Here is a 24,860-nt window from a genome sequence, read left to right as displayed (position 1 = left end):
TTACGAAAGCTTTTTCACTCGTCAACATCACACAGTGCAATTTAAGAACTTCTGATAACGTTGACCAGTAGTTGTCATATAAACTGAAGTGTACTATTCAATAATAATCATGAGTCACATTTTAAATCACACCATGCAAACGGCAAACATTTCTACATGAATATTTGTTCATGACAAAGCAAAGCATGTCATAATTACTCAAAAGAAACATGATCAAAAGAGACATTTTGAATAAAGGCCAGGGTTGGAGGGTTTGCCCTTTTAAGTCTCTCCTCACTTAAAAAATAAAGAAATAAAGATTGTTGCATCTATAGGGCTGTCCTCAACATCCTCAATAGTCATAAGGAACTGTTGACTAATCAAATGGCTGATTTCATCACACATCTTAAAAATGTTTGTGTCCCACATGAAATCATGCAGAAGGTTGTCTTTAAATCTAGTGCTTACCGGAGATGTGCTCATAATTCTTCCAAGAAATAACTCATTCCTCGAGGAAAAACATCAAAATAGACTAACATTGTCTCTGTCGACAAAGACCAAATCTACGGATTAATGGAATGATTGAGCAACAGGGGGCAGCCCTTGTTGTATCTACACATTGCAGCTTCATCAGTTTCATAAGGGGTACCAAGATTTGTGCAAGATAGTGACTCTTAAGCCAGAGTACCTGACTAAGGGATAATCCACCATCAAATAGAATTCACATTATTTCTATATTACTGCAAGAGCTCAATTTCGATTTATGAATATGCTCTTTTATGACACTCTATATCACCAATCATCCATCTAAATCAGGTGTTCTTCAAATCTACCAGCACAGGAACTGAAATGAGTCAATAAAACTCACCCTGGGACCTAGTCACATTAAAACACTCATAAAGTAGAGACCCAGTCACATTAAAACATACTGGTACCATTATCAAATGGGGACCCAGTCACATTAAAACATACTGGTACCATTATCAAATGGGGAGCCAGTCACATTAAAACATACTGGTACTATTATCAAATGGGGACCGAGTCACATTAAAACATACTGGTACTATTATCAAATGGGGACCCAGTCACATTAAAACATACTGGTACTATTATCAAATGGGGACCCAGTCACATTAAAACATACTGGTACTATTATCAAATGGGGACCCAGTCACATTAAAACATACTGGTACCATTATCAAATGGGGACCCAGTCACATTAAAACATACTGGTATGATACTAGTATCAAATGGGGACCCAGTCACATTAAAACATACTGGTACTATTATCAAACGGGGACCCAGACACATTAAAACATACTGGTACTATTATCAAATGGGGACCCAGTCACATTAAAACATATTGGTATCAAGTGGGAGGGGACCCAACAGACAGTCCTGCCCCATAGTTTAGGAAACCCTGATCTAAATGAAGTTGATCACCATTCTGTAAATCAGCCATTTAAATCTTGTAGACTATTTGCAAGCCATTAAAATAGCTCTGTTTGTCTGTCTGAATCCACGATGCTTTAAAAATGCATCAATGACCTTAAGAGTTCAACGTTTCATTTGCTTCTTGAAAACTGACGTCACAAACAACACATCATGCATACTGTGTAAACTGTACACTGACCGTTGTTCAAACATGAAAACAATGACGGATGCAATGATGAAGTGAGTCGATGTTATTATTTACATTTCTTTTAATCCATGTTCTCTCTGTACAGATAGAATGAATTATGGCTATGAAAAAGAAAATGTACTAATAAGAAGATGGTTATGGAAGTACATTTATAAGTACATGGTGACAAGCTGCATCGACAGTTTGGTTGGAATGAAAAGCACCTGGCACAGAAGAGACATGTAGGTCTGTTTGAGTAGGTCTTAATATCTTTAGTGGATTTTATGTTTTGATTAATTTCATAAATCGAGAGCCTCATTTCGCTGTCGTCAGATGAAAACTCGACAAACTCGACATGGTTATGTCTCTGTGTTGCCAGCCAGTTCTTTTCTCATCCAGGAAACCCGCTGAAAACCCAATGTGTAATGTCAAAGACACATGTGTGTCAATCGGAGAATGAGGTTTCTTTTATTTATTCCTGAAAAGCTGAGCCCTTCAGAGATGCAAGGCATTCACCAAATAGCAGTGATTTATAATTATCTCTTTTTTTTGTCTTCAATCTTCAACATGATTTAATGTTGTTTTTTCCTTGTGTGTTGACCTTATTTTGTAAAAATGACAACCAAATAAAGCTGTGCAAGCACCTTTCATCTCTAAATTACAAATGATTAAGGAATTGGAACAGTTTTACACTATAAACACCCTAAACTAAACATTTCCCCCCATTCCTTCTCCATTTCGCAATGCTGTGTGCTGTGCATAAAGATATTCAAAGCTTTTATATAATAGCACACCAATTCTCAGATGCCAGACATCTAGTTAAGATGTGCGCGTGTGTGAAATGTTCAAGTCAAATTCTACTTTTATAGAATGACATGCTATATAGCTATACATAATATATATAGCAAAACCTTTTATAATGGCCCCTGGTATTCTGATCTTCTTGTGTGTGTGTGTGTGCCCGTCTCCCTCCTGAGATTACAGTACTTAACTGGGAGACAAAATATGAAAAAAACTTGAATCTTCATTTTCCAGACGCATGAGCACCAATTGAATATAGTATATACAAAATATTAAAATGTTAGGCCCAAAACTCATGTACACAGATGTATCTTTCAAAAAGCTACCAAAAACAAAATAAACCATCATCCTGTATATCCTATAGGCACCCTAGACGAAGACGTATCCCTATGCTGGTCTGGTTAAAAGCTCTGTGCTAACCTGGTTAAACGCTCTTCTCTTTTAAAAACACTGATAGATGAAGTGTTCTTGCACCGATCCGTCAAAAAGAAAAACGGATTTATGTCCTATGCATCAGTGTACACTTTACAGTACAAATGTAAAATTAAAATGTACTGCAGAATGCGTTTTTAAGTTAGGAGAGGACGTCGACTGTTATTTTAAAGCAGCCCTTAAAATACTGCAATATATCAAAATGCTAAAGAAACTAGTTTGGGATGTGTTGGGCCCATCACAGCAGCAGTGTAATGCCATATTCTGTAATTCTGTCTGTAATGTAGCCTACTTTAAAGATAACATGTTTAAAATATGCACAGGGACATGCTCTCCTTGTGCAGACAATGTTCATGGATACATTTTTCTGAATTTTTAATGGAAAAAAGGTAGAACACAAGACGTTTAAAAAAAAACATATGTAAACATGAAAAAAGAAAAAAAAAAGCAGGAAAAAAGATGCATGTTGAATAAAAAAAAGCATGATTAAAAACGCTGTTCAACAAGCTTGGCCCTGTTCCCGTAAAAACAATACCCACGATGCACTTGGGGGAACCTTCCCCTCTGTCCTTCATGTCCTCTATCTCTCTCTCTCCACTCTCTATCCTCCTCCTCCAATCAGTCCATTCTGGAAAAGTCACCTCCTCTGATCCATCAACATAGCAGAGTGTCAAGTCTCTCTCTCACTCTTCCATCTCTCTCTCTACTGTATTTTACATGTTATGGACCCCAGGAAGAATAGCCCCAGCACTGCTGTGGCTAATGGGGATCCAAATAAACTTAAACTTAAACTGTTCCCAGACTGGAATCCTTTACACCCCCCCCCCCCCTGCAGGCAAGAGGTTGGAATAACACCATATTCCTAATTGGACATGGGGGGTGGGTGGGGTTAGTACCTCTGGTGCCACCCAGAGGTTGAAACTGTAAAGTCAGTGGGGTGGGTTAGGTAGGTCAGCCTGCGGCAGGGATCAGACCTGGCTGGTAGGGTGGCAGCGGTAGGTGCAGTTCTTGGACAGGCAGTCTTGCTCTGACACACTGTCGGCACTCTGGGAACAATCCCCCTCACACTGGGACTCTGAGAGTGAGAGTGAGAGTGAGAGTGAGAGTGAGAGTGAAAGTGAGAGTGAGAGAGAGAGAGAGAGAGAGAGAGAGAGAGAGAGAGACAGACAATTTGTTGATTGATTGATGAAGATTTTGACTTACCCCTGAAACAGACTGGAAGCGGACAATTTGAACAAATCTTCACCCTCACTGGATAAACACCAATTTGCCTACCGTGAGAACAGAGCACACGTATGGCAGGGGGAGGGCAAGCGTGGAGGCCAAACCAGTTGACTGGTGCTTGTATTTTTGTAATACACATGGGGGAAACCTAGAGGGTGCAGTTTCTCGATTTAAAATGAAACACTGTGCCATGTATAAAATCCCTCAGTCATAGTCCATCAACTGTATAATTTCAGCAATAGCTCGAAGTAAAGCTTACTCTAGTAAATCCAGGAGAACATATTTTAAAACAGACACCGTTAAGAGGTGTACAAGCTCAAGAAAATATAAAAAGAAAAAAGTTACTTGAAAAAAAAACATCCAGTCAATTGCAGAAAGTTGAGTAATTGTAGTGAGAAGGTACCTGTGTCTAGAAGGCTGGTCTGACCAGGGCTCTCCTGGCTGGTTCCCAGCTGCAGCCGACGCATGTGACGAATTACCGCTGTGGCATTGAACGCTTGCTGCAGAAGAAAGGCCATGGACAACAATACAACCTAATTTATTCATAGTACTCATGACGTGTCATGCCTTTAACCCAGTTCACTGGCCACAGTTGTCATTTAAATCAGTATTGATTACAATTACCTACCAAGATGTCTGCCATAATGATGTAATAGAATACTATGGACATGGATCCCTCCAGACCATAGCAACAACTACCTAGTGATTTTCGCACATGAGTAGTTGGCTGGATCCAGATCCTTCAATCTCTGTCAGCCACACCCACTTCTGCCCTTTCCCCCCCCCCAAAATTCCTATGATAATTCTATGATTCAAGGAATTGAATTCTTTAAAAAGGGAAGAAGAGAAGAGGGTGTGGCTGACAGTTATTCAGGAGTCTTGATTCAGGCAAAAAAGAAAAAGAAAAAGCTGCTATGCCGAAAATAATGATGAAAAGATTAATATGTGTTTAAATGTTGGTAGTTTCCTTGTTGCTGAATGAAATTAAGCACATTTCAGCTATAGACACGACAGCAGCTCAGAGGTTTTCCACACGCATGCAAAGTCAGATGTTCTTAATTAACTTTATATTTCGCCTCACCCTCCACTTGCTCTTAGCAAAGTTCTTCTTGATCTGGGCGCTGACGGACTCGTGGATGTTCTTGTCCAGCGCGGTATCACCAGCGATCCTGAGTAACCCAGGAAGAAGGAACCAAGTCATGCAAAACCATTGCCAACAGAGTGTACTCGCATTACTATACTTGTGAGGACCAATTTGAGTTCTGGACATAAGGGGTGATGCGTGAGGACACTTTAGCTGGTCATCACTTTGAAATAGGCCATTTGTGAGTTATGGTTAAGCATGTAGTGGTTATGATTAGGATAAGGGGCTAGGGAATTAACATAGTCAATGGAATTTAGGAAATGTTCTGTTGAATAAAGGTTTTGGTAACTGCAACTCTGTCCTGTCTCTTCTTGATTGTGTGTGTGTGTGTGTGTGTGTGTGTGTGTGTGTGTGTGTGTGTGTGTGTGTGTGTGTGTGTGTGTGTGATTGAAAACTTTATTAACAGATTGCAGAATGGGTACAGTACAGCTCAATACATACAATTGTTAAGGGGATGCAGACCAGAGAAAGACTTTCGTCTTGTTTACATCAGGGTCCCCCATTTTCAATTCATCATAACATACAGTGTGTGTGTGTGTGTGTGTGTGTGTGTGTGTGTGTGTGTGTGTGTGTGTGTGTGTGTGTGTGTGTGTGTGTGTGTGTGTGTGTGTGTGTGTGTGTGTGTGTGTGTGTGTGTGTGTGTGTGTGTGTGTGTGTGTGTGTGTGTGTGTGTGTGTGTGTGTGTGTGTGTGTGTGTGTGTGTGTGTGTGTGTGTGTGTGTGTGTGTGTGTGTGTGTGTGTGTGTGTGTGTGTGTGTGTGTGTGTGTGTGTGTGTGTGTGTGTGTGTGTGTGTGTGTGTGTGTGTGTGTGTGTGTGTGTGTGTGTGTGTGTGTGTGTGTGTGTGTGTGTGTGTGTGTGTGTGTGTGTGTGTGTGTGTGTGTGTGTGTGTGTGTGTGTGTGTGTGTGTGTGTGTGTGTGTGTGTGTGTGTGTGTGTGTGTGTGTGTGTGTGTGTGTGTGTGTGTGTGTGTGTGTGTGTGTGTGTGTGTGTGTGTGTGTGTGTGTGTGTGTGTGTGTGTGTGTGTGTGTGTGTGTGTGTGTGTGTGTGTGTGTGTGTGTGTACCAGGGATGTTGTAGAGCCTGATCACAGGTGTAACGTATCAGAGGGTCTTTCTCCATCAGATGAACTATGAAGTCTTTGGCTGTTAAAGAAAACACAGAAACAAAACATTAGAAAAGTCTCCAATTCCTTTAAAGGGGAATGCCACCCATTTTAAGAATTTACACATGTTTTTCATGTGCCCCAGGAGGGTTAAGTCAGTATGTGTGAACATGCACCACAAGCTAGAAATCAGAGAGAGAACCCTGTGTATGTATAGAGTATGTCACTGGCAGTGATGCCAGTAACTAGTTACTAAGTAACTAGTTACTCTAATCTAATCTGATAACTTTTTTCAGTAAATAGTAATCTAACTTGTTACTTTTTACAAGCCAGTAATCTGATTACAGTTACTTTTCCAAGTGGCTGTGCGTTACTATTTAGTATCTCATAATTTACCCATAATGATAAGCCTAATTTGAGAGAACAACAAACTATAATACCATGTTTTATATTACACAACGGTTTTACAATTTTATTTTTAATTAAAATTATATTATATACATTTTCTATTTTATTTAGTTTGGGAACCACTGTCCTAGAGTGCCTGAGCAGTGGACAGCTGTGACCTTATATGGCCTGATGGCTGATGACGTCTCATGATGACCTGTCTGAGCAGCCAATCATGATTTATGACATTATGCACTTTCAATAAAGCATTATTTAAAAAAAAAAAAAAAAAATTGTCATTCTTATGTTGTGCAGCAGCAGGGACGACGACGACGACGACTTCGTAACCTAGTTACTTTCAAAGTAACTAAGTTACTTTGATAATCAAGTAATCAGTAAAGTAACTAGATTACTTTTTAAAGGAGTAATCAGTAATCAGATTATTTTTACAAGTAATCTGTGGCATCACTGGTCACTGGGATGTCAAATCTGGGACTGCTCCATAGACAATGAATAGGGCTCTTAGGTTACTTTAGAACTGCAGGCACAGCGCAAAACCACTTTCAGTCAGTCATCCTTTTCGGTAAAAGGGATACATTTTTATAAAAAAATTTAAACACAAACTGATCTGAAGACATTTAATGAAAAGGTGAAACACTGGCTGAAACCAAGCCAAACCTGCAAGCATTGATCACTGGTCATGCACTCATACATACACATGGACATGTACACACAGATAGAGGAACAAACACATGTGGACATGTACACACAGCAATAGGAACATACACACATGGACATGTACACACAAATAGAGGAACAGGCACACATGGACAAACATATATATTACTACAGAGACTACAGTACACACATGCATGCTCACGGACAAACACACCTATAAACATATGCACCTACACATATTGCCATGAATCAGGGAACACACACACATGCACACATACTGTAAGCAACACATGCAAAATCACTGTAATGTTATGTAATTATCATAATTATTGTATGATCATGTAAAGAATGTCACTATTAATTATGTGCTGATTTTAACTAACTTGGTAATGATATGTAATGACCACTTTTAAGTAGAAAAGTCTAACCAGGGATAGGGGTTGCAAATTAGCCTTGGCTAGAAATTCTACAAGCAATGGATCTGTATCTTGTTATTGTAACCTGCTACAATGTTTTCTTTTGCATTGTCCCCGACAAATACATACAGTAAATGTAATTTAGTATAATGCAGTTATAATCCCAGTCACCAATTGGGATACACCCTGCTGCCGGTGCTGGGGATCAAACCAGCAACCTTTCGGTTACTGGTTGACCTCATTACCTATTAATGTGTATATAAATACACCCATTGTTATCTTCTCATACACGGTCCTTTTACCTGAATCAGAGATATCATCCCAGTAAGGAGAGTCAAACTCATAGTCCGCCTTCAGAATCTGTTCAAACAGTTTGGCATCGTTCTCGTCGTAAAATGGAGGGTAGCCACACAACCTAGAGGAGAGGAAACGAAGAGAAGAGAAGTCACAAGGTCTGCTCATCTCTAAATTATTCATACTGTACATAAAATTATATAGGTAATGCGTAATTATTATTATTATTATTTTTTTTTGTGCTGATGATACAAATGTCTTCTGTGAGGGAGAGAACCTCCAAAAGTTGTTAATGAATGTGGCAGCTGAGCTATCCAAGCTGAAAGTGTGGTTTGATGCAAATAAATTATCATTAAATATAAAGAAAACCAAATTCATGATATTTGGTAAACGTGATATACAAGAAAACACACCGGTTGAACTAATGATTGATAGTTAGGGATGCTCGATATTGGCTTTTTTACCGATACCGATATACCGATATTGTCCAACTCTTAATTTCCGATACAGATATCAACCGATATCAACCGATACCAATATATGCAGGGTCCCCCCCCCCCCCCCCCCCAAAAACGGAATAATTTCAGGTAATTAACATTACATATCTCTTGTTGTGGAATTAACATTATGCATACATTTGACAATAAATAAAATCTGAATTTGTTCTTACTTGCTTGCCTGGGTAAATAAAGGTTATAGAAATGTAAAAAAAAAAAAAAAAAAAAAAATTGAAAACAGATAGATATTTTCCGATATCACATTTTAATGCCGATATCGGCCAATAATATCGGTAGGCCGATAATATCGGACATCCCTATTGATAGTATTAAACTAGAAAGGCTATTTGAGAATACATTTCTGGGTGTAATAATAGACCACAAACTCAACTGGAAACCTCAAGTCAAATATGTCAGAACAAAATTGGCACGAAGTGTTGGTGTTTTATGTAAGATAAGACACATTCTAAACCAAAAAACACTGTATACACTGTACTGTACGCTCTTCCTTCCATATATGAACTACTGTGCAGAAGTGTGGGGTAACACCTACAAAAGCACTCTACAACCAATATGCACCATGCAAAAAAAAGCAATAAGAATAGTCAACCATGTTGGATATTATGAACACACAAATAACTTATTTATAAAGCTACAAACATTGAAATGTATGGACCTAGTTGATTTCAAAACTGCTCTCATTGTATACAAAGCCAGATATAAATTAATCCCAGGCAACATTCAAAGATGGTTCAGAGACAGGGAAGGATAATATAATTTAAGAGGGAGAGGGAATCTTAAACAGCCAATGATGCACACTACGCTGAAAAGCATGTGCATATCCGTTTGTGGAGTGAAGTTGTGGAATGATTTACCTGAATACATCAAAATGAGTAAACATATTGCACAATTTAAAAAGCAGCTTAAAAAATACACATGTTATATTGTGTTATGTAGTGTGGTATTGTACTATTTACTGCTGTCAAGTGACTCAAGTTTTTTCTTTTTGTACTATAAATCAAAGTATAGTATATAATGTATTATACTAAATTATGTTAAATCAAGTCAAATTTAATGGAAGAAAAATTTAAATGTAAGGTAGAGATCAATAAGCTTAGCTTCCCTCTACTCCTTTTTTGAACATGTCAACAAACTAACTACATTGCTCTTGACTTTTTGCTTACCGGTAATTTCTTTTTCATTATGATTGTTATGTATGACGGAGCTTGATATTGGGATTTGTTTGGAGGAATATGGAGAATACATGTTCAAAAATAAACTTTTTCATTCATTCATTCAATTCATCTGACTTCTGACATGTAGATCATAGAAGCACTGTACCAAGGAGCTCAAACAAATGCTAGCAGGAGAGCTGCTTCCTCTTAAAATAATCTTAGTCGACCAAGACTGTTAGTAGCTTAGTTTTAGTTGACAAAGTCCTACCGGTATGACTACACACAATAATACAGTCATGAATGCAGGCAGAAAATGCTAGCTTTCTCCTCTCTTTCCTTTTTAAAGCATTTGTCTATGCTTGCCATGCACTCCCAAGTGAACCACTTGAGTTTGGCCCTGTTACACAAACAAAACTGTACCACTTATAGTATCCCTTTGCTGGCTTTGTTGTAGTATACAATTGCAAGTCACTTTGTGTCAGCTAAATTACTAAATGTAATGTAATGTTTAAAAGAAGATTAGGAAGTGTACTCTTAGTTTTTCCTTTAGTTAAGAATGTAGGATTTGTTTTTAACAGGACAGTAGGATATTTCTCTATTAAGACAGTAGGATATTTCTCTATTAAGACAGTAGGATATTTCTTTATTAAGACAGTAGGATATTTCTTTATTAAGACAGTAGAAGGGACGGTTGTGAGACATTGTAGGGGAGAAGGTTCTGGTGGGATTTACTGTAGCGTATCAATAAGAAAATGTACAGTATTCCTAGACGACGCCAAGTCAGTATTTGGGACACAGGAACTGCCGACCGTCCAGCTACTCACAGTATGTAGGAGATGACCCCAATAGACCAGCAGTCCACTGCCTTGCTGTAGGGTTTCTGAGCCAAGACTTCAGGGGCTGACAGGAAATAACACACAACCACCAGACAATAAAGTGCTTAATAAAGGGAAGCAGATTTCACCCTACAGGGAAAGATTCACCGAAGCACACGAACAGTTTAGGCCTTTATTTCTGGTGCAGACTACATCTTCATCAGACTCAAAACGTTAAGTCTATAGGCCTACACCAGAAATAAACCTAAACTGTTCCGTGTGCTTCTGTGAATCTTTCTGTTTCGCTGCTATGTCACCAGACAACCATTACTATGGATACATTTAGCTTTAAAACAAATGTGGAATTTGCAAGACTATGCATTATAAGTCAAAGAGATAAAGGTCTGCACAAAAACAAATAAATGTCAAAATTCAGGCTGACTTTGTTTCAAATCTTTTAAAATGTTTACAAAATGTTCCAAGCAGATACAAAACTTGCATAGAGCAAATATTTCAGTGTACAGGCCTTCTTCAATGTGCAGACTTTAAAACATCAGTGCTCATCTGAAAACGGAACACATCAACACTGTGGGAAATGTGTTTACCGTCTTCTCCAGAGTCAGACAAGAAGATAGATTCCAATTTCCTCTCGGTGCATTCAGTAAGTTTCAAGTTTCAAGTTTCTTTAATAGTTGTCATACAGAAGTACAGAATACTTTTGTACAAAATGCTTCTTACTGTTGCGCTCCAGAGACTGTGCATGACAAGATAAGTATGAAATAAAAACATAGTAAAAATTAGAAGTAAAAAAAGAGGTCACAGTGTTCAGTTTAGACATATGTACAATGTTCGTAGACGTAGTTACCATACAATATACAATACTGTGCAGTGTACTAATATACAATACTATATAGTGCAAGGCATAAATGGACGAGGTGCAGTTTAGGTACAATTCACAGTAGGTGTACGAGTTGTAGTGCAAATCCTTTATCAATAAATATAAAGTGTAAGTGTGTTTGTGTGATCTAAAGTGTGGAGAGTGGGTGCTGCAGTGTGTTGTTTGTAGAAAGCTATCTGTCTGCAAGCCAGCCTAGCTTAGCACAAATTAATGGAAGCATATGGACCAGCTAGCCTAGCTGGTCAAAAACCTTTCCCGTAGTTTTAATCTAGACTAGTGGTCTATATCTGCTTCCATTCATTGTGCTAAGCTAGGCTAGCTTGTAGCCAGATAGCTTTCTACTGGACGCACAGAGAGGGAATTGGAATCCATCTTCTTGTCCGACTCTGGAGAAGATGGTAAGCACATTTTGGACACATATAGTGTCATAGATGCAAAGCAATGCAGGCTTTAACTCACTCACTCTAAGCTCCCTAAGAGGTTGGTGGCTTGCTATCTGGCTGGCTCTTACTGTCGTGATGTGAAGCTGATGCCTGTTGTACAGTTTCTTCCCCTTCGGATATATATTTTTTTATTATCTCTTTTTCTTACACAGTAATGTATATTTGTATGTCTTGTATGTATGTCATAAATGTCCTGATGAATTGAAAATGGAGGACCCTTATGTAAACAAGATGAAAGTATTTTTCTGGTCTGCATCCTCTTAGCAGTTGTTTGTATTGAGCCGTACTGTATTGTACCCATTCTGCAATCTGTTAAAGTTTTCAATCAATTCAATCAATCAAGTCCACCAGCAGGGGGCAGAGTGGCTAACCGTGAGTGAGTGAATTATGGAATGACTGAGTCAGTCAGTGAGTGAGTGAGTGAGTGAGTGAGTGAGTGAGTGAGTTAGTGAGTGAGTTAGTGAGTGACATTGCTAGTGCTTTGCATATAATAACAGACTCCTAGGGTTCTTCATCTCAAGGGTTCACTTGACTTGCTCACCAACATATCCTGGCGTCCCGCAGGCCGTGGACATGACGCTGTCAGAGCCTTCGATCTTAGACAGGCCAAAGTCACTGATCATGATCTTAGAGTCTTCATCCATACTGTAGTACAACAGGTTCTCAGGCTAGAGGAGAAAGGGACAACAGCACAAGACATACCAGTAGTGGAGTGACAGTGTTTCAAAGTGGGCGCCATCTGGTAATCTCCGATTGTAACTTTAAAAACACCACTTGCTGTCACTTGCTGTAATGTTGACCTCTGGTCCCCAAACTGACCTTGAGGTCGCGGTGGACGATGCCCATATCATGGAGGTATTTAACAGCATCCAGGATCTGTTGGATGAGCTTGCTGGCATCTTTCTCTGTGTAGAAGCCCTTCTCTACGATACGGTCAAACAGCTCGCCTCCAGACACCCTGGACAGAGAGAAACCCATTGCATTCATCTACGTCGTTTTAACTGTTAAAATATCAAGTTGCCATGCTATTTCAATGGCAGCTTTTCTTTATCGTTTATGTCAAATGGAGTCAGTTTAGGTGAATAGAATAGAATAGAATAGAAAACTTTATTGCCATTTCAACACATGGTTGATTGGGATTTGTCTTGGTGCCACATACAGTACAGACATTATAAAAACATACAATATAAAAAACACAAGAATACATGCAATACAATCCCCACAATAAAAGTTTTACACAAACAATTAAAAAGAAAAAATGCTACAGTACCTAAAATAAATTGCTCAGTGTTCCAGTTTAAAGTGCATAATTTTATTGCCTTAAAGTGCATGTCGGCTGGTGCTATCCCTTGTGGTGCAAAGTGCCTGTACATTTGTACTTGAGTTCAGGTGACTGACAGCCTCGGGATATGTACTGTTTTTTAAACGGGATGTCCTGCACCTGAGACTTTGGAATCTTCTGCCAGAGGGAAGGGAGTTAAAGAGGTCGTAAGCAGGGTGAGAAGGGTCCCCGATCACCTTCTCCCCTTTCCGCCTGATTTGTGTGGCATAAATGGAGGCCAGAGGGGAGCTCATAGCCGATGATTTTTGATGCTGTGCGTACAGTTCTTTCTAGATGTCCCCTATCATGGACGGTGGTGTTTCCGTACCACACAGTCATTGAGAAGGTAAGGACACTCTCCACAGTGGCTCTGTAAAAGCTGAGCATCGCCTCCCTGGACACACCAAACTTTTTAAGCTGGCGCAGGGAGTGGAGCCTCTGTTGGGCTTTGCTAATTATGAGGCTGGTGTTAACTTCCCATTTAAAATTATCACATATGGTGATGCAGAGGAATTTAAAACTGAAATAACACCTTGTGAATTATGATGTTTGTGGAAAACCACCTGTTTCCTGAGAAAAGCTTGAATGAAGAACCTGGCAAGATTACATTGAGCTATTAGCAAAAATCGTGAATAGAAGAACGATAACACATTCCAAGCTGTGCAAAGGAGGTGAAAACTGAGTGGTTCCCGTCTCCTAAGTGGGCGGGACTTTAACACAGTCACACACACAGTCACACACAAACATTTAGACAGAACAGGTCATGAATAAGAATAACAAAACAAATCAAATTGCCTAAGATAAGAGTAGAATAAAATAGAATACAAATGGAATAAAATATACAGTAAATAAATACAGTAAAAATATACTGAGGTCTACAGTAAGTGTAGTATTGCACAGTGCTGTTTCAAAAGTAAGAGTCCAGGAAGATGGTAACTGTCACTCTGTGCTCAGTGATGCAGTGAGGCACAGTGATGCATTGTATAGTCTGATGGCTGTTGGAATGAAGGACTTCCTGTGCCGTTCAGTGCTGCATTTAGGTAGTGTGAGCCTAGCACTGAACATGCTCCTCCTGTCAGCCAAGTCTGTGTATAGTGGGTGGGAGGGGTTTTCCCTGATGGCCTGGAGCTTAGCAAGGCTCCTCCTCTCCGCCACCCTCGCTAGGGAGTCCAGCTCCACCCCAACCACGCTACTGGCCTTCCTGACCAGCTTATCCAGCCTGTTTGTGTCCCCTGCTCTCAGTCCGCTGCCCCAGCAGGTCACAGCGTACAAGAAGGCGCCCGCCACCACCGACTCATAGAACATCCTCAACATCCTTGTACAGACATTGAAGGATCTCAGCCTTCTGAGGAAGTAGAGTCGGCTCTGGCCCTTCTTGTACAGTGCCTGTTTTGACCTGTTCAGTTTGTTGTCGATGTGCACACCGAGGTATTTGTACTCCTCAACCATGTCCACATCGACTCCCCTGATGGAAACGGGGGTCACAGGTGCACTCCTCCTCCTCCTCCACCACCAGTTCCCTGGTCTTCGCCACATTTAGCTGCAGGTGGTTTTTAATCGCACCATGTGACGAAGTCCACTACCAGTTCCCGGTATTCCCTTTCGTCACAGTCCTTTATACATCCCACTATCGCAGAGTCATCAGAAAACTTCTGAAGGTGGCAGGACTCTGACCGATAGTGGAAGTCATTGGTGTATGGTGAAGAGGAAGGGAGAGAGGACTGTCCCCTGCGGGGCCCTGGTGTTGCTGACCAGTCTGTCTGACACACAGCTCCGTAGGTGCACGTACTGTGGTCTGCCCGTCAGATGGCTTATATATATATATAGCTTACCGTATATATATATATTTATTCTTACCGTATATATCTATCCACCCGTCTGTATATACCTGCACATAATAATGTTACATATCTGTAAATACTATATGTACATATACATGTCTGTACATACCTACACTTACTAGTTACGCTGCTGGCCAGTATGACTTACTACCATACCTGTGTCACTGTACATATTGGTATTACAACTCTGTACATACATCTGATTAGCACTACACCCAGTAGTACTAATTTCTGTATTATATACCCAGTTTAATCACCTGTACATTGTATATTACTATTGCACTTTACTGTTACATTTGCACTCTGTACTTGTGCTGTATAATGATAATCTAATAGGGATGAATAAAACGTGTGCCCGCTCTAGTCCAGCTCTAGTCTCCTAATGGGGGCAATAAGCCCAACAATGTAACCTGTGTTGCTCACATGGGAAATGACAGGGAGTGAGAACGACACACATCAGCTACACATCAACCAATCAAACGTTAGCTAGTTAACAATGCAACAAATTGCAGATGATTGTGACATTCGAGGTAATAACCCATCATAAACAAGAAGATGGCGATACCATTCAACTCAATGTCGGCCCAACTGAACGTTTTCACACTTGGCACCAATGTGCATTCACGTGCTACACAGTGACGTAATGACCCTTCCTTCTTTTATAGTTTACTTGGTAAGAACACAACCTCTATGTAAACAACTTCTCATTACATCCTGACAAACATCTTGTCCCAAGTCCCTTGTACTCCCATATGCCCCTGATAATGAATTATGAGATTTGTCAATGAAACATAAATATTATCCTACAATTACTACATATCTTTGAAAAAAGCTGAGCAGACACCTTTTTTCATCCACCACAAACAGCACAAAGGTATGACCAGGTGTCTGTTCACATAAGACCAGTATCATGTCACGCCAGCAGTTCCAGGTGGCACCCACACACCGTGTGTGCAGTGCACGCATGCTCATGCACACACACACTTGTTTGAAATCACAAATTAATTTAAAGTCTGAGAGGAGGAGAGAGACAGACTGGCCAACAGACAGACCAGTGGAGAGACAGACAGGTGGAAAGACAGACAGGTGGAAAGACAGAAAGGATGAGAGACAGACATGGTCATGCCCACGTGGGGAAGAAGAAAGAAAAGAAAGAAAGAAAGAAAGAAAGAAAGAAAGAAAGAAAGAAAGAAAGAAAGAAAGAAAGAAAGAAAGAAAGAAAGAAAGAAAGAAAGAAAGAAAGAAAGAAAGAAAGAAAGAAAGAAAGAAAGAAAGAAAGAAAGAAAGAAAGAAAGAAAGAAAGAAAGAAAGAAAGAAAGAAAGAAAGAAAGAAAGAAAGAACATTTTCAGTTGTTGGTTGGTTCAAAGTGACAGGGCATTTCAGCTGTGTGAACACCCCCCTGATGCTGTGTTCAGTAGAAACAGGAACACACCAGGTATCTCTCTTCCTATTAAAGACTGGAGACAAAAAATACTTCCTTTCTTTCTTATTTATTTATTCATTCATGTATTTATTTATGTCTCATTACCTAATGTTCCTGGATATATTGTATAGTATATGTACCAATATATAGTTTCTGGGGCTCAGAGATTGGATATATCATGGGCTGCCGACAACAATTTCAGAAGCTGAAGTGAGCCAAACTCATTATTGATATGGTGTTCTGGATTTAATGAGAATGATGAGACAATTTAAGAGTTTGTCTGTAACACTGTAGGGCATTGGGGCTGTATGTTCTACCCTGAGGGGAAATTCCTATTTGATTATGAGGTATATATGTCAACAGACTACAGATGGAAATTAGCTAAATCTGGTGCAAACATATTTTCATGTAACAATGATGAATGTAAATGCATTGTCTATAAATAAAAATTAAAATAAACAGATCCTGTGTTGCTGGTGCATGAGAGAGGATGAATGAAAACAACAAGACCTGTATGGAAATTACCTTTTGGAAATCACCAAGCAACATTTCTAACTATAATTCGCTAATCCAATCCTATTCCATGGGTTCTGGTTACATAGTAACATAATAGTGAATTAGGGTAATTCATACAGTACAAGTTATCTCTCTCTCTCTCTCTCTCTCTCTCTCTCTCTCTCTGACATTTAAGGATGAGGGAGGCTGACATGCTGCAGGGGTTGAGGCTATACTCCCTGGTGGTCATCATGGGTGGGTAGGGTAGGCATGCAGGTGTTTGTATGTTTGTGTGTACGTGTGTGTGCGTGTGTGTGTGCGCGCGTGTGCATGTGCGTGTGTGTGTGTGTGTGTGTGAGAGATAATTAGTGAGTGGATGAGTGAGTGCGTGCGTGCGAGAACGTGTTTGAATAGAATAGAAGTACTATATTAATCCCAGAGGGAAATTCAGCACCACAGATCACTCACAATAAACATTTAGGTAGTCAAATCTAAAATAAGAATACACTTCTTACATTCTAAAATATGTATAGTATATACATTCTAAAATATCCAGTCCAAAAATATACAGTAAAATATTCAGTAAAATGTACAGTAAGATGTAAAATGTACAGGAAGATATACAAGGATTTATACTGTTACTGAGTGTGTGTGTTTAATGTGTGTGTGTGTGTGTGTGTGTGTTACAGAGTGTGTGTGTGTGTATGTTACTGAGTGTGTGTGTGTGTGTGTGTGTGTGTGTGTGTGTGTGTGTGTGTGTGTGTGTGTGTGTCACAGAGTGAGAGAGAGAGTGTGTGTGTAGTGTACTGGGTGTGTGTAGTGTAAGGAGCATAATTAATGGCATGTGACAACGTGTGGGAGAAACGCCACAGGTAGACAGCTTCACACACACACCATCACCCTGCCAAGATACTCACAGCTGCATGACCAGGTACAGGTGGGATTTACTCTCAAAGATGTCCTCAAGAGATACGATGTTGGCATGCTTGATCCTGAGAGAGCGAGAGAGAGAGAGAGAGAGAGAGAGAGAGCGAGAGCGAGAGCGAGAGCGAGAGAAAAAGAGAGATCAAGTTAAGTCACTTGAAAAGTAGTTTTTCTGAGTGAGGCAGTAAAGGAGAAAATAATGGCTCAAACAACAAAATATGCAGGATATCATATTCCTTGGTTAACAGCACCAGACAGGCCTAGTTAAGCCGAACCTGGCCAGGCCGCTCAGGCAGGCATGATTCAACAATAGGGAGTCAGTCAGTCAGTCCGTTAGGGACATTGATTGATTGATTGATTACTTAGAAATACAGTACGGCTCAATACACACAATTGTTAAGGGGAAGCAGACCACAGAAAGACTTTAGTCTTGTTTACGTCAGGGTCCCCCATTTTCAATTCATCATAACATTTATGACATACAGATATACAGTACTGTTACATCCAGACATTTATGACATACAAGATATACAAATATACAGTACTGTTTAAGAGACAGAGTTTCTAAAAGAGAGTATATACATTTGAGGGGGAAGAAACTGTACATTGGAGGGGGGGGGGGGGGGGGTTGGACATTTACAGGGGCCAGTTTCTAATTGCAGCCTCCCGTAGGTGCTTTTTGAGAGCGGTTTTGAAGGTGGGTAGGTATTCACATTCTTTTACGGCTGTGGGTAGGGCGTTCCACATTGATGTGGCATAATTGCGAAACATGTTTAGTCCCTTGTTTGAGCCGAATCTGGGTTGAACATGATTTGTAGGCCGCCCCAAAACAAAAAGTGGTAAGATTGAGGCTCTTTTGCCTAGAGGTCGCTGTTTGACGGCATTACATATTCAACCTTTAAACCATACTCATGTAGTGCAAGACCCTGAATAGCTCGACATCTTTAAACTTTCCGAATTGGATTGAATTTTGGAATTTCAGGTTGCAACTATAGATGGTTTCAAAGTGACATTCTAACATTCTAAAAAGGACCCACGTTTATTCCCTGTTAGTTAATAGTTAATAGTTGACAGTAGAGACAATAAAGGAAGTTCACAGTAGAGACAATTAAGGAAGTTCAGAGTATCAGGGAAGATACTCCACTCCTTCTATTCCGGGGCTGTAGAGATAATTCTGACTGGGAACATCACTGCCTGGTTTGGAAACAGCACGGCCCAGGATAGGAAGGCCCTACAGAGAGTGGTGTGCCCAGCAGAATGGACTACGGGTATTGCACTACCACCCCTGCAGGACTTGTACAATAGGAGGTGCAAATCCAGAGCCTGCAGAATAATGAAGGACCCTCACCACCCCAACAACAGCCTGTTCAAGCTGCTGCAGTCAGGCAAGCGCCTCTGTATATACGCAGCAAGAACAGAGGCTAAGGCTCAGCTTCTTCCCTCAGGCCATCAGAACAATGAACACTGATCTCTCCACACACAAGCACACATGAACACACACACACACACACACCACACAACATTCTGCACTCGCTCACACACAAACGCACCATACTGTAGGTCACTTTAAACACACAAGAAAAGGACACTTTAAAGGAAGGGAAAAAGGACACTTTAAGAAAATAACTTGTTGTGATTGTTGCATAGTATAGTTAGTAACAGCAAGTATAGCATAGGGACATAGAAGTAAAACTGCACATTGTATATGAGTGTACATAGGATCCAGTGCCTTTAAGTGATTTATTAACATGTCTATTTATCATGTCTATTCTAGTTATCTTATTATTATTATTACTACTATTACTATTGTTTTATTGCACAATCGTAGCGGGCATGGCCAACCGCATTTCACTGTATGCCCTGGTATATACAGTATGTGATGAATAAACTCTTGAATCTTGAAATACACTTGGCTCCAAACTAACAACATAATTCCAGTGAAACGTCTATATTATCATTGTTATTATCAGTAGTGGTATTGGTGGTGGTGCCATGTTGATATATTATCAATGGGCCTCATGCATGAAGCGATATAAGAACAGATTTCGTTCTTAACTAGCATTTCCTCTTACTTTGTTCTTACCTGGGATTCAGCAAAGTTTTCTTATTGTTGCTTTTTTCTCAGGCAAGAACAAATTATAAGAGTGGTCGAGAGCACTCTTACCGAAATAAGAAATTCTTATCTCCACCCCTACACTCAGTCACGGTCCCTGCGATCCACGGACACTGGTCAGCTCTCCATCCCCCGAACCAGACTACGGACGTTCGGGGACAGAGCTTTCAGTGTGGCAGCTCCCACCCTCTGGAACTCCCTCCCCGCAGAACTCCGCACCACCCCAACTCTGGACTCATTTAAAAAACTGCTCAAAACCCACCTCTTCAACCTGGCCTTCAACCCCTAACTTTCTCACTTTATATGTATATGTTGTGTCTGTCCACTATGTTTGTTAATTTGTTATCTCCCCCCCCCCCTTATGTAAAGCGACCTTGGGTCCTCTGAAAGGCGCTATATAAAACGAAGTATTATTATTATTATTATTATTATTATTATTATTATTATTATTATTATTATTATTATTATTATTATTATTATTATTATTACCATAAAAAAATTAAATAAAAAAAATGCCTACCATTGGTTAATTGCCCCCAAATACGACTTTAAAAATACAGAACTTTTCAATAATAAATTATTATTATTATAACTTATTGCGTGCGTTCTGTCTGAAATGGATTATATATTGCTGTTAGAACAGTTATGCTCTGGCCGCCCAGGCCATTGATTGATTGAAGATTTTATTAACAGATTGCAGAATGGGTACAATACAGTACAGCTCAATACACATTTGTTAAGGGGAGGCAGACCAGAGAAAGACTTTCGTCTTGTTTACATCAGGATCCCCCATTTTCAATTCATAATGACATTTATGACATACACAACATACAGATATATATCATGACATTTATGACATGAAGATATGCAGTACTGTATACGTAGCATAGAACACATATTTAGAGATCGTCTATATCAGTGGTTCCCAAACTTCTGTTTTATGCGGACCACTAGATTGTTATCAAGAATATTTGCGGACCACCTCGTATGCAAACAGTAAAACATAAATAAATAAACAACTGACTTAAACCCAGTAATACACGAGACCCTCTTCTTGGACCAAGTAGGTTTCGTCGATAATCCAATGTACAGTTACCCCCACAATGTACAGTTACCCCCATCCGCAGTAACACAAATACAATCTCAGACTGGCTCATTGGAGTCTCTCTTACTGCCCGTCTCTCTCTCCCAATCTCTAAAATGTCTGTCTTTCTCTCCGTCTGTCTGTCTATCTGTCCATTTCTGTTCACACCCTCCGTCTCTGTGTCTCTCTCCCTCTCTCTCTGCCTGTCTATCAGTCTGTTTTTGTTCACACTCAGTCTCTCTCTCTCCCCCATTCTCTCATCCTTCCGTCTCTCTCTCTGGCTGTCAGTCTGACACTGATTACTATTAGCCACACTTCGCCAAGATTTACCAGCTTAAAAAAGTGTGTAAACTCCATTTAACAAATGAAAAAGGTGAGTAGCTGTGCCCTCCACTACATCTCACACCTGGATTTGAGAATCTTCACCCAGCAGTTATATACAGTCCCTTGTTAGTTGTTACTATATGTGCAGAGTCTGGAAGTCTGAGGCGCTGGGCACAGCCTTCCGATTGGCTGAAGGGAGCATTCCGTGGCCCCGGGAAAGAGTGGTTGGCTTGGTGATCAGAGAGAATGGATGAGTCACCGGCTCTGGAGGCGTTTCTTTCATTGCTCTGCCTGGTAAGTACCCACCTACCTACAGCTACTACACCTACATCACCTTGTACACACACACACACACACACACAACGATCCAAACCTGCACTCAGAGACAAGCAGGCACTCACACTAAATGATCCAAACTCCAAAATATCCTCGTCTTTACACCTACAGCAAGCAATTCAACAGTCACCCCCTCTTGCTCTGTTATCCTATCCATCATTGTGCATGCGCGTGTGTGTGTGTGTGTCTGTGTGTGTGCATGTGTGTGTGTGCATGTGTGCGTGTGTGCACGCGCATGCGCGCAGCGCGTGTGTGTGTGTATGGTGTGTGTATGGTTTTATCATATTACCACAGTTCAACGCAATGAACAACCATTTGATTACATAACAGATATCACAATTTATATCAGTTTGGGAGACAAAATGGCCACACTGTCACATGAAGAATTCTCACATATAGAGTGAACTCATACCAAGTTCCATGCCAGTGAGCCACCACTAGGGGCAGCATTGACTAAGGTTCAGCGCCGTAGAGCATGTGGGCTGAGGTGAGTTTATTCTGCTCTAAGTGTGGGTTCAGTGTAGAGCGTGTGGGATGAGGTGGGATTAGGCTGCTGTGTGTGGGTTCAGCGTCGAACAAGGTAGGCAGACAATGCGAACACAAGGCCATGTGTCTGTAATGTACTGGAGGCAGCTATAGCTGGGGATGAGTCAGTCCTCATAGATTACAGCAGTGACTAATACCCCGGTTGGGTAGCTCAGGAGATGATGTTATTCATGCTTATTCATGTGCTCAATGAGGGAGAATAACAGACTGATGAACGGATGAGTGAGGGAATGAATGGATGGATGATAGATATGTACAGTCACTGCAGAAACACTCAAGCACATGTGGATATATGTGGATATACTGTAGATGTGAATATATGGTGTGCGCACACACACATTCACACACACAAACAAACATTCACACAAACATAACACTAAGATGTGGCAGTTTAGTGCATATGCTGTTGAAAATAAAATGATTAAGGATGCCCAGATACCACCTTTTCCACAGCTGATCAATATTATTATTGTTTTGCTCATGTTCAGACTCTAGACATCAGACGTGTTGTTATCAGACTCTAGTAGCCTATTAGGGCAACTCTCCCAAAACGGATACCCTGCTTTCGCTTGGTATCTCCCTAGCCTCGATTGTGCATGGCCCATACAGTACTGTGTATTTTAACTATGAATTCATGTGTTGAATGTCTGACTGACGGATCTACAAAAACACCAAATGAGGTGACGGTGGAAAAGTCTCCCGTCTTTGAGCAGAAAGGAAGCCAGTGATCTATGAGCCAAAGACAGCATTAAGACCATAAGAGAACACACACACACACACACACACACTGAGTCTAGCAGTCTGACATATTGTTGTGTGTTGGCAGAGTGATGATGGAGTAGCACCAGAACAGATGAGGCATTGCTGTTATATTCCTACCAATACAGTCAATCCACTCTCCGCTTACGACTTCAATTACGTCTCGTCACAGCTATGCAGGTTTCCTTTTTCTTTTCTTTTTTTCTTTTAAAGTAGAGCGGACAATCCATTCCTTTAATATCCTATCTTTTTAGCGAGACAGAGGGTCTGATGAGATCTGATCCCAGGCCAGCAGGGGTACATGTGGTTCCAGAGACAGAGAAGAGACGGGTCTGGTGGGATCTGATCCCAGGCCAGCAGGGGTACACGTGTTTCCAGAGACAGAGAAGAGAAAGGTCTGGTGGGATCTGATCCCAGGCCAGCAGGGGTACACGTGGTTCCAGAGACAGAGGAGAGAAGGGTCTGGTGAGATCTGATCCCAGGCCAGCAGGGGTACATGTGGTTCCATAGGCGCAGGTCTCTTTTAAATTTTTTATTCGTTTTTCCAACTAAAGAAGAAAAGGAAAATGATGACCAATGTCTATGTTGGTTATAGAAGTAAAATATATTGTCTCATTTTCCTTTTCTTCTTTCGTTGGAAAAACTAATAAAAGTTTAAGTAATACAAAAAATTTAAATTAAAAAAAGAGACCTGCACCTCTGGAACCACATGTACCGCCGGTTTGATCCCCAGGACCAGCCGGAGAAATCTGTGTGGGGAAAGTGAACAGATCACGCTCGCCCATCGATGCCCACTGCCGGAGGTGCCCTTGAGCAAGGCACTTAAACCCCAACTGCTACCCAGGTGCGCGACTACCCACTGCATCTACAGTATATAGTGAGGATGGGTTAAACGGAGAGGACAAATTCTTGGTACATGGAAACATAAATTTCTTAATGTCATTAAAGGATGATTCTCTAGATACATGGCAGCCTACATGTTTTGGAAAAGAGCCTTTGACTGCTGTTCTCATTTCATCTAATCTTAGAGCTTTTATCCAAAGCACTTACCAAAGCCTCACATTCACCCACTGACGGCGAAGGCGACCATGCAAGGTCCAACCTGCTCATCAGGAGCAGTTAAGGGTTAAGTGTCTTGCTCAAGGACACTTCGACACACTGCCGGGAGGAGCTGAATAGAACCGGGAACGTTCCGATTACCGAATGACCACTCTACCTCCTGGGCCACTGTCACTCTTGTTAGAAGATATATTATTATTATCATTTTTCTTTTTAGATATATAAATAGATATCTATTTCAGGTCAAAAGTAATAGGGCTACCATACTTTTCCATACTTTACCATACATATGATCAAGTCATTGTTCAAGTTTCTTTAATAGTTGTCATACAGAAGTACAGAATACTTTTATACAAAATGCTTCTTACTGTTACGCTCCAGAGACTGTGCTAGACAAGATAAGTATCAAATAACATAGTATAGCATGTAAATTAGAAGTAGAAAATGAGGTCACAGTGTTCAGTATAGACATATGTACAATGTTCGATGCAGAATAGACGTAACTGAGTTACCATATAATATACAATACTATGCAGTGTACTAATATACAATACTATATAGTGCAAAGCAGAAATGGGATGAGGTACAATTTAGGTACAATTTACAGTAAGGTGTACGAGTTGTAGTGCAATCCTTTATCAATAAATATAAAGTGTGGGGAGTGGGTGCTACAGTGTGTTTGTTTAAAGTGAGTGTGTGCTATAAAGTGTGGGGAGTGGGTGCTACAGTG

General features: G+C 40.4%; 1 protein-coding gene across 1 annotated transcript in view; it reads right to left on the bottom strand.

Annotated features, from left to right (window-relative positions):
* Positions 1–1,664: 1,664 nt before the first annotated feature.
* The window catches only part of camk1b (calcium/calmodulin-dependent protein kinase Ib), a 141,137-nt gene continuing 117,941 nt past the window's right edge, over positions 1,665–24,860 (bottom strand). Inside the window, exons 4-12 of the mRNA XM_084317368.1 lie at positions 17,903–17,977; positions 12,724–12,862; positions 12,446–12,572; positions 10,573–10,648; positions 8,085–8,197; positions 6,263–6,341; positions 5,139–5,226; positions 4,461–4,557; positions 1,665–3,908 (exon numbers count right to left, since the gene is read on the bottom strand). Coding sequence (XP_084173494.1) covers positions 3,802–3,908; positions 4,461–4,557; positions 5,139–5,226; positions 6,263–6,341; positions 8,085–8,197; positions 10,573–10,648; positions 12,446–12,572; positions 12,724–12,862; positions 17,903–17,977 — 901 coding nt within the window. The 3' untranslated portion in view covers positions 1,665–3,801. The remainder of the gene's footprint in view (positions 3,909–4,460; positions 4,558–5,138; positions 5,227–6,262; positions 6,342–8,084; positions 8,198–10,572; positions 10,649–12,445; positions 12,573–12,723; positions 12,863–17,902; positions 17,978–24,860) is intronic.

This window comes from Notolepis coatsorum (assembly GCF_963971535.1).
Source record: "Notolepis coatsorum genome assembly, chromosome: 6".
Lineage (NCBI taxonomy): Eukaryota > Metazoa > Chordata > Actinopteri > Aulopiformes > Paralepididae > Notolepis > Notolepis coatsorum.
This window is presented reverse-complemented; position numbering and strand designations above follow the sequence as displayed.